At 36.3% G+C, this 14,251-nt stretch overlaps 1 protein-coding gene across 1 annotated transcript; it reads right to left on the bottom strand.

The window, feature by feature from the left end:
• Positions 1 to 11,493: 11,493 nt before the first annotated feature.
• On the bottom strand, positions 11,494 to 12,417 carry LOC124960049 (olfactory receptor 2D3-like). The gene has a single exon (XM_047518574.1). The coding sequence runs from the start codon at positions 12,415 to 12,417 to the stop codon at positions 11,494 to 11,496; it is 924 nt and encodes a 307-aa protein (XP_047374530.1).
• Positions 12,418 to 14,251: the final 1,834 nt, after the last annotated feature.

The raw sequence follows: 14,251 nt of genomic DNA, 5'->3' as shown, positions 1-14,251 counted from the left end.
TATAATACCATGAAGACTTTATATTTTGTGTCTATATCCTTAACCTCAAAATGGTCCCTGGGACATATAGAACACATTCAAAAGATATATAGTAATTACATGTAGGATTAAAATAAATGAATCCATTTGCCAACACATATTTTCATATTGGTGTAATTATTTTGTATGGTTGTTTTCTTTTTGATATATAGTTATATACCTACATTAAGTCCTTTTTAGATTGTATGGATTCAGAGAGTTGTGTTTGCTTCCAGAATCTTTCCCCCTTCTCTATCTTCCTCTCTTTTGCACTTTCTTTTCCTTTCTTTGTAATTTATTTCCCATGTTTGTTAAGATACCTTGCTTGGCGAGGGTGGTAGCATAGAAACTATAATCCCAGTGACTAGGGAGACTGAGGCAGGAAGAGTTCAAAGTCAGTCTCAGCAATAGCAAGGTGCTAAGCAACTCAGTGAGCCCCTGTCTCTAAATAAAGCACACACAAAAAAGGACTAGGGATGTAACTCAGTGGTTGAGTGCCCCTGTGTTCAATCCCTGGTAACCAAAAATAAACAAATAAATAAAATGCCTTGCTTTGGTTTTTTAATTTTATTTTTACTTGATGAATAATACTTACGTATTTAGAATAGACAATTTGTTGAACTTATCTGAAAAGAGATACAGGAAAATAGGAGGAAAAAAAGTGAAAAAATGGATGAAGGTGGAAAAGCTTTTCAAGAAAACTCCTACTCTCCACATTCCTTTATTGCTCATCATAATCCAAGATTAAACCTATGGAATACCATTAAGCAAACAAATATTTGCAAATGGGAATAGTACAGGGAGAAGAGATGGAAAAATCATAGAAAGCATATTTAATGAGAAAATAGGTGGAAACTTCCATGTTTTAGAAATGTTTTGAACATCCAGATCCAGAAAGTTCACAGAACCCCAGGTGGACTCAACACAAAGAGATCCTCTCCAAAATTCATTATAAGCAAGTTGTCAAGTGTCAAACATAGAATTCTTAAAGCAGTGAGAAAACATCAAATCATACATATAATGGAATCCACATTAGATCAGAGCAGATTTCTCTGCAGAGAATTTGAAGGACAGAAGAGAATAGAGTGGTATAGTCAGAGGACTGAAGAAAAAACAAAAACTAACAATTTTAGGCCAAGAATACTATACTTATCATAACTATCCTTCAGAAAAGAAGAAGAAATAATGTCATTTTCAGACAAGCAAAAGCAGAGGGAATTCATCACCACTAGACCAGTCTTTCTTTCTCAAAATCTGGTTGTAGAGAAGGTCAAGCTATACTTCACATCCATTCCTTGAATATAAGCCCACAAGATTTTCCATTTTAAAGGTGTTAGAGCTAATTATCAAAAGTTAATGGTAGCAATATATAAGTACTTGGAAAGAGCAAACAGCATGTTTAAAAAAAAACTTTTCAACATTTTTTTTGGGTCTTGCTCAAAGGACAATTAAAGGAATACAAGGACTCATGAAAATCAGTGTTTTTAGATAATTTGATGGCATATATAAAGATAAATTTAAAAACCTCCTTCAATCCTTTAATAGCTAAAGAAATATTGTGGGACATAGGATGAATAATCAAACATTACTGCATTATTATGTACCAAAATAATCAAGTATGGTTTGGGAGGAAAATATCATTTGCAACAAGAACAATGCTGAACAAGGTGAAAACTTTAGAAGTATTCAAAATGTACTTGAAGAAAATTGTGAGTCTTATTACCTGAAGTTTTATGAACATGTTAATTTCCCTGAATTACTCTATAAATTCACAAAAATTCCCACTAAGTTCACAGAGGACTGTGGTAAGGAAATTAACAAGTTTAATCTAAATTTAATCAAGGAAAGTAGCTTTATGATATAAAATGATATACATGAAGAGAAAATGTCATGTTTATTGCCGCACTATTCATAATAACCAAGATATGGGGAAAAAAACTAGGTATTTGTCAACTGATAAATGGTTAAAGAAAATGTGATATATATATTTATTGGAATATTTTAAGCCATCAAAGATAATGAAATATTATCATTTGCCACAAGATGAATGTAACCGGACAATCTCCTGTTAGGAAAAAAACAGTCAGGAGCTGAAAGACAAACACGTTCACATTCGCTTGTGGAAGCTCCATATTTGATCTCATGGAAGTAAAGAGCACAATAGTGGTCCCAGAATCTGGGACAGCCATAGAGAACAGTTGGTTAACAGGTACAAAAGTACAGTTATGAAGATAGAGTTCTAGTGTTCTGTAGCAGAGCAGTGTGCCTATCATTAATGGTGACTTATTGTATATTTCAAAAGAGATAGAAGAGAGGATTTGGAATGTTCCCCAAACAAAGAAATGATAAATGTTTGACATGATAAACTTATTACCCTTTTGTGTAAAAAAATATAATAGTGAATCCCATAGATATGTATGATTATTATGTGTTAATTAAATGTAAAACTAAGTAAAATTTTTAAAATGAGGGAGTTCAGGAAACATTGTGCAAGATATGAATTATTAATTTCTCTTCTATAATATAGTGTATACTAAGTAGACATAAAGCATCCAACCAATAAGTATATTTTAGAACCACAGAAGAGCTTAGTATAGATGAATATTCATGATAAAAGACCACCTTACATCAGTGTGTTACTTAACAAAGGTATGAGAGAATCACTTATTCACTTTAGAAAATTATGTATAAACATACATTACTGTGGAATGAAGTAATAATTTGATATTTAAGGCATTTAAGTTTCAGATAAAATTACATAGCCTATATATTTGTCTGCCATCCATCCATCCATCCATCTATACAATCTTTGGATTATAAAAGTTTTCCTAAATATGTATCAAAAAATAGGCTGGTACAGTGGTACATAATGTAAACCCAGTTACTCAGAGGCTGAGTCAGGAGGATCATAAATTCAAGGCCAACTTAGACAACTTGGTGAGACTTTGCCAAAAAAAAAAAAAAAAATTTTTTTAAAGGGCTGAAGGAGGAAGGGGAAGAGGCAAATTAGAAGAAGGAGGTATTTCCCAGCAGTTCTTTGGCACCAGACCTACAAGCAGGGAGACTGCTCCTCAGTGAGGTAGGTCACTAAGGGAATTCACTGAAACTTAATCCTGGACTGTAAAAGAAACCATACAGACTTAGAAAGTCAGAAACTTTGGGTGTAATAATAAGAAATAATATTGTAGAGATGTGCCAGGTTGGCCAGCAGCTGCTGTAACTATAGCAGCTAAGAGGATAGAGAGAGACAGAAAGTGAGAATACTGCCCCCTGTGGAATAAATAAATGAAAATAAAGAAAAACGGCTTGGAGAAACTAGTGGGTTAGAGACAACATACGAATTTAATGGACATGGAGTTGGTGGGGAAAGCAGATTAGAAAAAGCCAACCCAAAATAGCTTGCTCCAGGGGCAGACAGTTTGGTGGGAACCAGGATTGCGGGCATGGAAAGCATCCAGCAAGTGCAGAAAAATGCTTCAGGGTCAGAAACTGGTCACTACACAGAATGGGAACCATCTGTAAGTTCTGTGCAGCACCTAGCAGAGCTAGGAGATAGTGAACTCATAAAGGAAGTGGCCGGTAGTCACATATTGTGAGTCCCAGAGTGTGCCTGAACCAGTGACTGAAATAGGCACAAAGAAAATTGTACCTGTACCATACAGGTTCTAGATACCAAGGGAGAAAGCTCTTTGTGACTGGGGTCGCAGAAGGGCACAGGAGCAACTGTGCTCTATGTCAGACACCAGGTAACTTATACTCAGAGCAGTAAAGGTGAAACCTGTGGAGGTTCAGTCCCTATGCCTTAAAGTTGGATTTGACCAAAGGCCCTAGAGATCCAGATGTCCTGCAGAGCCTGGCATCACCTCAGCAACAGAAGGTATGGATCAGATCTCAAATATCCACCCACAGAGTTCCAAAGTTCAGCCAAGAATAAACCCTAACTACTGGAGCCTCCAATTTAGAATTCTGCATCACACACACTGCAAGAATACACAATCTGTCTCCCACCCTGCTCTGGGAGACTGGAAGCTGAGAACTACCAACTACCAAAAAAAAAAAAAAAGGCTAAGGCTAAGGAGATACTTCAGTGTTAAAGCACATACCTAGCATGCCCAAGGCCCTGGGTTCAATTCCCATAACAGCAAAAATAAGTAGTAAAACTACTTAAAATTAGTTAAAAACTCCTCTATTGTTGAAACTCCCCAGAAGAAATTAACATTGTCATATTAGTCTGAAATTAGAACCTAATCTTCCCAAATAGTAAAAAACCTTATGTATAAAAATAACCATACATGAAGACTCTTAGGGAAACTTATCAGGCCACAGCAGAATAGTTTGTATACGTGGATAGTCAACTCACAGAAAAGAAGTCTATTAATAGTGATGGCCCTTGGGAAATGGAGTCCTAGAGGGAGTAGGACAAATGGCTGAGAAGAGGCTCCCTCTTTGTTGTTTTTATGCTTATGTTTGTCTTTTGACTTATTGTATAATTTAACCTACATTTTCTAAGTAAAACATAAAATACAAATCATTTTAAATAAAACATGAATTTTAATAAAATATAGACTAAGTAGTAGCAAGGAAAGTAAAGATAGGGTAGTGGAAAAACAGAAAGACAAATCATGGGTCTGAATAGAAATCAGAATCAGTAGAGGCTGCCTAAAAATTAAGCATATAATCAAGTTACCACTTTCAATAAGTCTGAAAAGTGCACCTTACTCTAAACTGGACAGTTGACATAGTAGTTGACAAACAAATGATGTTATCATGTCCACATAATTTATCACAGAGAAAACATTTGAGAAGAATTCAGGATGTGTGTTTGTGCATTTCGTATAGATGCACATATGTAAGTAACATTAACATTTAACAATGAGGAGATTTTACTTTGATCTTGTGAAGTAGACTTTACTGTACCTGACAATCAAGGGACAAAGTATAAAGAAAAATCATTGAAATGTTAATTTGCAGAAAATATTTTAAATCTATACACATTTACAAAATAAAAATTGAAAATTACAAGTATACAAGAATACGACCATAACATACAAAGCATATCAATGACTAATATCATTAGCATAGGCAGTATAATATACTAATATGGAAATAAATGAAAAATACTCCAAGAAAAAAGTATAAGTGTGAATTGTCAATTTATAATAAATTTCAATCCCTGGAAATTTTTAAGAGGAAAATTAAATCAGATGCTTTTCAATTAAATTTAAATTTGTTAAAATAAAAAATACTTGAATATAGATATAATGTTATTTTATAATAATAAATAACAAAAATACAGTCAAAATAATTTAGACAAAGTGAATCAGTAATAAGAATATTTATTAATTATTAACTATAATAAAGTTATTTTTAAAAAGACAAACATACTAGTCCCTCCTTACCTGTGTGTTTTGTTTTCTGTGTTGTCAGTTACTTGTGGTCAACTACAATCTGAAAATATTAGGTGGAAAATTCCAGAAATAAGCAATTCATAGGTTTAAAATTGTAAAACATTCGGAACGCTATTTCATGTTGTCCTGCTGTCTCACTCAGTCATCCCTTTGTCCACTATATCCACACTATATAAGCTACCTACCCATAAGTCATTTAGAATATCATATAGACTGTGGAGTTATCACAGTCCTTGTGATCCTTTATTTTACTTAATAATGCCCCTGAATATAAGAATAGTGATATTGTAAATTTGTATATGCCAAAAAGAAAATGGAAAACGTTTCTGAAAAGGTGAGCTTTCTCAATAAAGTAAGGAAAAAAAAATGCTAAGGTTGCAAAGATCTAATTAATAATGCATCTGCCTGAAATTGTGACCATAAAAAATTTGTGCTAGTTTTGCTGTCACACTTAAAACTTATGGCTACAGTGCAGGCCAAGTGCTTAGTTAAGATGGAAAATGCATTAAATTTGCAGTAAAAGTCATATATAGGATTTGGTACTATCTGTAGATTCAGATGTCTACTAGGGTTCTCAGAACATATTCCCTGAGGATAAGAGAGTACTAGTGTATCCAGACATGAACATGCAATGCCCAAATAATGAAATACTATGCATGTCGGGGGCCACAAATGAATTGTGGACTTGCCTGAGCCATCTCTAGGCAGAGGTGATGCCCTTTGGAGAACTCTGTGTGTTTATCTCACCGATTTGAGACAGCTCCATTGCCTTAGCAATGCCCTGCTCAAAGAGAATTCTGTGATTCCATGGAATTTGTTGGTTCAAATAGCCCTAGGTTCAAAGCTACTCTCTGGGGTTGGACAAGACATGGATGGCTCTCATAGACTTGAGGCACCAGCTGCCAGAAAGAGGAATTGCTGTGAACTCCAATCAGACCAATTTCTCACAGCCTCTCCCTTCTTGTTGGTCTTTTTTGTTTCTTTATTTTTGGTCTGGGGATTGAACTCAGGAGCACTGGACCACTGAGCCACATCCCTAACCCTATTTTGTATTTTATTTAGAGAGAGGGTCTCACTTCCTTCTTGTTTATCTTGAAGAACCTTTTCTTACATTAAATCCCTTTAATATGTTTGTCTATATAATAAATGTTGGTGGGTTTTTCTCTTTGTTAGGGGTCAGACACATCAGGTCTAATCCCCACAGCAGGCCCCTGCTATTAAACTATTCTTTGTGTCTTTTCTCTTTATTTCTTATTTTTACTTCAGACCTTTATTTTCTCAGGTGGCTCACTGCTCCCATTGGGTTAACTGCTCCCTCACTGTGCAGGATGCAGCAAGATAGGCAAACACAGAGAAAAAGTGAAATATTTTATGACATCAAAAACGTTTGCCAAGTGGGCACATTGATGCATTCCTGTAATTCCACCTACTCAGGAGGCTGAGGCAGGAGGATCACAAGTTCATTTGAGACCAGCTTGGGAAACTCAGTGAGCCCTGTATCAAACTAAAAACTTAAAAAGGGCTGGGGATATAACTGAGTGATGGAGCCTCCCAGGGGTCCTCCCCCAGTACTCATTTTAATATTTGTCTCCCTAAGGTGTACATGTGGTGTTTTTCTGACTGATGATGATAGAGTGGGTTTTTCTTTTCATCTATTTATTTTTCTATAGTATCTAAATGTTCTGCATCAAAACTACATTAGTTAGTAACCAGAAAACAATAACTTTCAATAAATTCTTGGAAATCTAGACCCTGCCTGCACCTCCTTTATCATTTCTTTCCTTCTTCTTTCAACATCCTTTTTTTAAAGATCATTGAGAGACCTAGAATTAAGCCCTTTGTAGGCATTATCTCATTTAATCTTCAGTATGATCTTTCTCTGTTGTCGTATCATCTGTTCATTTTATGTAGATAATGAAACTGAGCCTGACTATGCCATTATGCCATTATGTGGCAAATGATGGTACCTGGACAGGCTTGTTGTTTTATTCTTAGAATTGTAATTATTCCTATTTAAGCACTATGATAAGTTACAATTCTGTTTGTTCTGGATATTTAAAAACTCAAACTGAAAGAATCTAAAGTAGGTATCTGACAGCATAGTGGGAACCGAGAAATTCCAGCCACAAGGAAGTGTGAACAATGTTCTGCAGCTGTGGCAGAGCAAACACAGAATCAGGCACTCTGAACTGTCAGTTGTGAGAGGACAATGATGACACCAATAAGGAGTCGTCTAAACACCCTGGTTAGACAGGACTGGGGGAGAGAAGGATGTCTCTGATAGGTGGAGGCACACATGGAGAGTGAATGAGTGCCACATCCTTCAGTACAGCTAGAGCAGACGTTTCTTAAAAGAATGACACAAAACAAAACCATAAGGATAGGCTACACCCAGAACGTGCAATGTATAAAGGTTTTTTTTTTTAACTTCATCATTTAAACAGTAACAAAGCATTAAAAAAATTAAATACGGAAATGGTGAGATGAGACATGGTTTTAAAAATCATTTTGATGGCTACAAGGAGAATGTGATTCTATTAAAATTAACTAAATTATACTGCATAACAAATTGCCTAAAATTTTTATTAATCAACAAAGTTGAATTCTGAGGTGACTTTTCAGGGCAGCATTTTCCACACAATGACTGGGAGATCAAAAAACTCATTCATTCTGTAGGAAAACCAGAAGAACAGAGGAAGGAGAACAGGGGAGGGAGGAGGAGAGGAAAAGAGCAAGAACAGGGGGCTGAAATGCAGCAAATTATGTTCCATGCGTGTATGGGTATGTCAAAATGAGCCTCACTGTTATGTATACCTACAATGCGCTATAAAAATATTTTGAAAAAAAGAACTTTCATCATGTCACCTGATTCTCTGCTTTCAACATGCAGCTTCCACAGTGGCCATCAAAGGGACTGGAGAATGCAGAGACCTTGACAGTTGCTCTCATTCATCTCTCTGTGGAAATGATTCACATCCTCTTTACTGATACCTTACTGGGCAGAAATAATAGTCAATCATCCCTTGAGTAACTTTAAGATAATATGAAATGGAGGCTTCTCACTGCCGTATTTCAGCAGCACACTGTCTGCCACAAAGAGAAAAACAACTAACTGGAAAATGTCTCTGATAGAACATCCAAGAGGTGATTACTGACTGGATTTATGCCAGATCACAGGAAAGAGCAGAAAGGCAGAAATGAGAATAGTAAACAAAATACTCATTTGATTTAAAATTTAACAATATAATGACAATTCGAAGGAGAATGGAACCTGTTATGCTTGGATTAGTGCCAAAGTATAGTGGGAAAACTGGTGTGGATCAGTTTGGTACCAGTTCAGACAAGACAGTTCACAAATTTAGAATGAATATTTATAAATATTTATGGCAATTTGACATTGCTGTGCTATTGAGGTACATAATCAGTGGGTTTGGTGATGAGAAAATGGGCCCATTTTGAGGTTGCCTAGCTTGTGGTGTGACGTGAGCTACTCACTAGTCATGTCCAGCAGGGCAATGTATTGATTCACACTAAATTTTAAAAGTAGCAAACTCTAACTTTTATCAATAATGATTTGAGAAGTAGAGTTCTAGATGACAAAGTGAATAGTAGTATCATTAATCAGCTTATGTAGTATGGGAGAATGGATAAATTGGAAAAGGAAATAAGCAGCTAGCTTTTTAGTGAAATACAGAAGTGAAAAGAAAATTAAATAGTAAATCCCAAGGGAAAAAAGTCATGGAAAAGGTGCCATAGAACACAAAAAGCATAGAATAACCAAGTCTAGGGAGGTTCAGACAAGGTTTCTAGGAGGAAAAAATTACCTAATCAAAATCTAAAAGGTAACTAGGAATAGTCAGCTGAAAGGATTAGGAAAATGGAGAGTTCAGGAAGCATTTTTCCCAAAAGAAGTAGCAGTGTGTCCCAGATGCAGTCACATACGTCTAAGGGAAATCTCTACCTGAACATGAAAATATTCAAAATATTATTTTCATTTTTTTTCCAGCACTCTTATCTAAACAAATAAGATTACCAGTTACTCCATTACCCAGTGCATTAATGCAACAATTATCTGAACTTCTTTGGCTTGTTTTCTGTTACATCGGTAATCCTGTTAGCTGTACTTCTAAAATATTTTTCCCAGTTCTGGCCACTTCTGTCACTCTCCATAGATACCATTCTGGTACAAGCCAGAATAAATTAAAAAATAAATTTTCAGTATAGCATTATAGGCTACTGTTTTTCTCTTAATGTAACTCAAATATTACTCCCCTCCAATGGTACTTGAAATACAATTAAAATGCCTATTCCATAATCTTTGCCTATTCCACAATTTTTACTTCTTCTAAGCAACGTGCACCCAAACCAAAGGTCATCTTGTTTTATTTTCATCATAATATTTATCATTATTCAAAACTCACTTTTTTATGCCTTGCTTTACTCCATTAATCTCTGATTCCACCCTCCAAAAAAGCACCTTAAGAGCATGGATTACGGTTTGGGTATTGTATTGTCAGGGTTCTCTAGAAGATAGAATCAACAGGAAATGTGATTATAAAAAGGAGATTTATTAGATTGGCTTACACACAGCTGGATAGTCCACCTGGCCGTCTTCAAGCTGGAGAGCTGGAGGAACCAGTGGCTACATAGTCCAAGAGGTTGAACCTTCAGTACAAGAGGGATCAATGATGCTATCTAGAAGAATGGAGCTTGTATCTGCTGCTACTTCTTTGTTCCTCTTTTATTCCATCCAAGCCTCCAGCCTACTGGATGGTGCTTCCCATGCTTAGGGAGGATCTCCACTTCAGTTCACTATCTCACATTCCAATCATTCCTAGACACACCCTCATTGACATACCCAGAAGCTTTTACTCTTCAGCATCTCTTAGTCCAATCAAGCTGACAAATCAAATTAATCTTTACAGGTGTCATTGTTGCTTCTACATAAAATCTGGGAATAACTTCAGCATAATATCTACATTAGGCATTTTTAAAATATATGATTGTGTGCGTGCGTGTGTGTGTGTATAAATCTCTTCTTATATTCAAAATCTCTTCCTATATTCACCTAAGAAATAGTAGAATATACCCATTCCTAGATGAAAAAGAATTAATACTATTGCTTAAATATGTTAATTTCATGAATAATCTCTAAAGTCAATGTAATAACCATTAAATTTCTAGTGGCATTTTAAAATTTGATTTGACAAGTTTAAAATTAGAAAGAAGACAGGGAAGAGTGGCACATGCCTGTAATTCCAGCAGCTTGGAAGACTGAGGCAGAAGATCACAAGTTCAAAGACAGTGTCAGCAACTTAATGAGGCCCTAAGCAACCTGGAGAACCTGACTTAAAATTTTGAGAAAAAAAAGCAGGGGTGGGTGCTGGGGTATGGCACAGTGGTTAAGCACCCCTGAGTTCAATCCCCAGTACCAAAAACAAAAGAACCCCCCTTCTCAGGATTGTATTCTGTAGCATTTGTGACAGTCTATAATGACTATATGATTCCATTATTCAGTTGCAGTAGTTTTTGCCAAGTTCAATGACTTCATTGACAAATTCAACAATTTTTTGTTAATCCATAAAAATCTGAGACATTTGAGACTCTTACCAGAAATGACTCTTTTCTTGCCACTTTTTTTTTTAAAGACTGCACTGTTGCTTTTATTTATTGGTTCTTTGCTTGTGTTTTGACGCATAATCATGTGTCTACTGATTTTAATTTCTTTATTTCCTTTTTGTGGGCTAAGAGAAAAGAGACTATTTACTTCTCTCTTCCTTCTTTTCCTACCTTTCTTCTTTTCTTCCTTTATCTGGAATTACCTCCCCTATGTTATTTTTTATTCCTCCCCTTTCTTTCATTTTTTTAAAATTTAATTTCTTTTCTGTCTACCAAGGTAGCTTACTTTGAGTAGGAAATATATCAACTTAATCTGAGAAGACATATAGGAAAACAGAAGGGGGGAAAATGAAAAAATGGGATGGAACTGGGAAAACTTCAAGAAAACCCCTTCTATCCACATCCCTAAAATGGTCATCATGATCCAAGATCTCCACCTCCAAAAAGATTATTTTCCAGTTACTTTCCGGAGAGCCCCTTTGACGTCCTTGTTTCTCAGGCTATAAATTATGGGGTTCAGCATTGGCGTCACCACTGTATAGAACACAGAAATAATTTTATCCCTCTCATTCATTAGCTTGGCATTTGGTCTCATGTAGGCAAATATTGCTGAACCATAGAAGAGACCAACAACCATGAGATGGGAACCACAGGTAGAGAAGACCTTGAGCCTCCCCTCTCCAGAATGCATCTGGACCACAGTGCAGATAATGTTCCCATAGGAGACCAGGATGAGGGAGACAGGAGCTAAGAGGATCACCACGCCCATTGCAAAGATGGCCATTTCCGTGCTGTGAGAGTCTGCTGAGGCCAGCTTCAGGAGAGCAGGAGGTTCACAGAAAAAGTGGTTAATGATATGGTTTCCTCTATAGGGAAGTCGCAATGTGAATGTGCTGTCTACCAGGGACACAAATGCTCCACTGGCCCAGGACCCCACAGCCAGCCTGACGCATGTCCAGTGCGCCATGATGGTGGAATAGTGCAGGGGCTTGCACACGGCCACGTAGCGATCGTAGGACATCACCGCCAGAAGAGCGCACTCTGTACACCCAGTCAGAAGCAGAACAATGATCTGCATTGAGCACCCAGCAAAGGAAATGGTTTTCCTCCTCACCAGGAAGTGGACGAGCACCTGGGGCACAGTGGTAGTAGAGAAACAGAGATCAGCAAAGGACAGGTTTCTAAGGAAGAAGTACATGGGAGTGTGGAGTCTGGAGTCTATGTGAATGAGCACCACCATCAGCAGATTTCCCAGCACTGTCAGCAGGTAGATGAGGAGAAAGAGGAGGAAGAGCAAAACTTGGGTGTGTGGGTCCTGTGAGAGGCCCAGGAAGACAAACTCTGTCACAGAGGTTTGGTTCTCCTCTCCCATGAATGTTTGTCCCTGTTTGTAGAACAGCATCAAGAAAAGAAGTGCATTAGTTATTTCAGAAGATCTGAGTATCTTAGATATTTTTTAATTGACATTTAAAGTTTGCTTCTTGATTTCTGTCTTATACCTAGTTTCCATATGACAAAAGTCTGGTTCTCTTTTTCCTTCATTTCAATCATTGAAAGCCATTTCAATTTTTTCACCTCTTGAATCTTTTAGTAGCACCAGTGCAAAAAATCATTCCAAGTTTGCTGCACACCAACCCCCAAATGGACCACCTGTTAGTCAGAAGACAATAATGATGTTTATATTGCAACCTTCCTTCTAATTAGGTTTAGGAAGAAAACAAATGATGTGACTTTAAACCTGTTAGATTTTTATGCTGTGAACTGTCTGTTAGCATATACGAAGGCTGATACTTTTCATCGTATTTACAAAACGATCATAATGCATCACTGTGATCAATTAAAAAAGAAGTTAAGGTAAAGGATGATATAGTATTCTGTGATCCTGTTCCTTGTCCAGATTCATTTGTTTTCAACATAAAGAGGGTTCTTTGGAATATCAGAAAAGTAGCTGTTTTTTGGTCACTGCATTCAGTAGCATCTTTAATTATCCCTAATCTACACATTTTCATCTCCCTTTGTACAATGTCCTTTGGCAATAATAACACTCATTATTATCTAGAGGGCATTTCCTGCTGCCAATCATTATCAATGGTGTCTTTGGAATCCACATGAGAAGTGGGTATTGCTCCCCTTGTACAGAAGACGAGACGCAGAAACCTTTCCAGTCAGTGTCTGTGAGCCCTTCTCACTCCTGTACCTGCAGTTCGTTTCTTCCTCAAAGCTGCTGCACAGGTTGAAGTTCTGCATGGTTCTGCCTCACACCCACTCCCTGAAGACACGCAGCCATTCCCTTTCCACTTCTAGGGTTAGGACTAAACTTCAGGGCAGTGTTACCAGTAGATACAGAACTAACAGTCAAGCATACCTCAACAGTGATTTTCAACATTTTGATGGGTCTTGCCCAACAAGCAACAGAAAGTATTAAGGGAAGAAGTAGGTAGAAAAGTGACAAACATTATTTGCAGGTAAATTAATTGTACCTCTTTAAAAAAATCAGAGCCAATTCTAGCCCATGGAAACTGGTCAGAAATGCTTTCTGATACAAGCTGGACCATTAAATATTCCTGTGATATTATATACCCGAAATTACCAAATTAAAATTGTAGTAAAAAATCCTTCAGAAAAAGAACAATGACTAAACTTAGCAAGGTATACACTTAAGAAACTTTTAAGACCTATATGAAGAAAGCTATGAAACATAATATCTGAATAAATGAATAGGTATATTGATTTTATAGAAAGAATAATAAGGTCTTTTAAAGAAATTCACTGCAATTTCAAGCAAGTTTACAGAGGATTTTTGTGAGGAAACTTAGCACACTTCTTCAAAATTTTACCTGGATGAGTATTTTGTGATATTGCCAGTGAAACCATACCCTACCTGACATAGAATATATTGTCAACTTCCCCTAAATAATGTAATGTGCAATGATCAAGAGTTTGACTGATGTATTATAGTATGTAATACATTCTAGTTTATATAAAAATCATAGGACAAAGATGGCATCTTAAATAGATGCATTACTAACAAAGTGTGATAGTTGCTTATTCATTTTAAAATTATGTACATATATACTCATTAATTTATATAAGTATAAAAATTACCTCAATATATTAATGATCTATTTTAATTAATTTTTAATGATCTATTTAATTTTTGGTGGGACTGTAGATTGGTACAGCTATCAGGGTCAAAATTACGAATG

The sequence above is a fragment of the Sciurus carolinensis genome, chromosome 11, assembly GCF_902686445.1.
Source record: "Sciurus carolinensis chromosome 11, mSciCar1.2, whole genome shotgun sequence".
NCBI classification, from domain to species: domain Eukaryota; kingdom Metazoa; phylum Chordata; class Mammalia; order Rodentia; family Sciuridae; genus Sciurus; species Sciurus carolinensis.
This window is presented reverse-complemented; position numbering and strand designations above follow the sequence as displayed.

Bases quoted from the DNA above. Each gene is read 5' to 3' on its own strand.
- LOC124960049 (XM_047518574.1), bottom strand. From the start codon at position 12,417: ATGGGAGAGGAGAACCAAACCTCTGTGACAGAGTTTGTCTTCCTGGGC.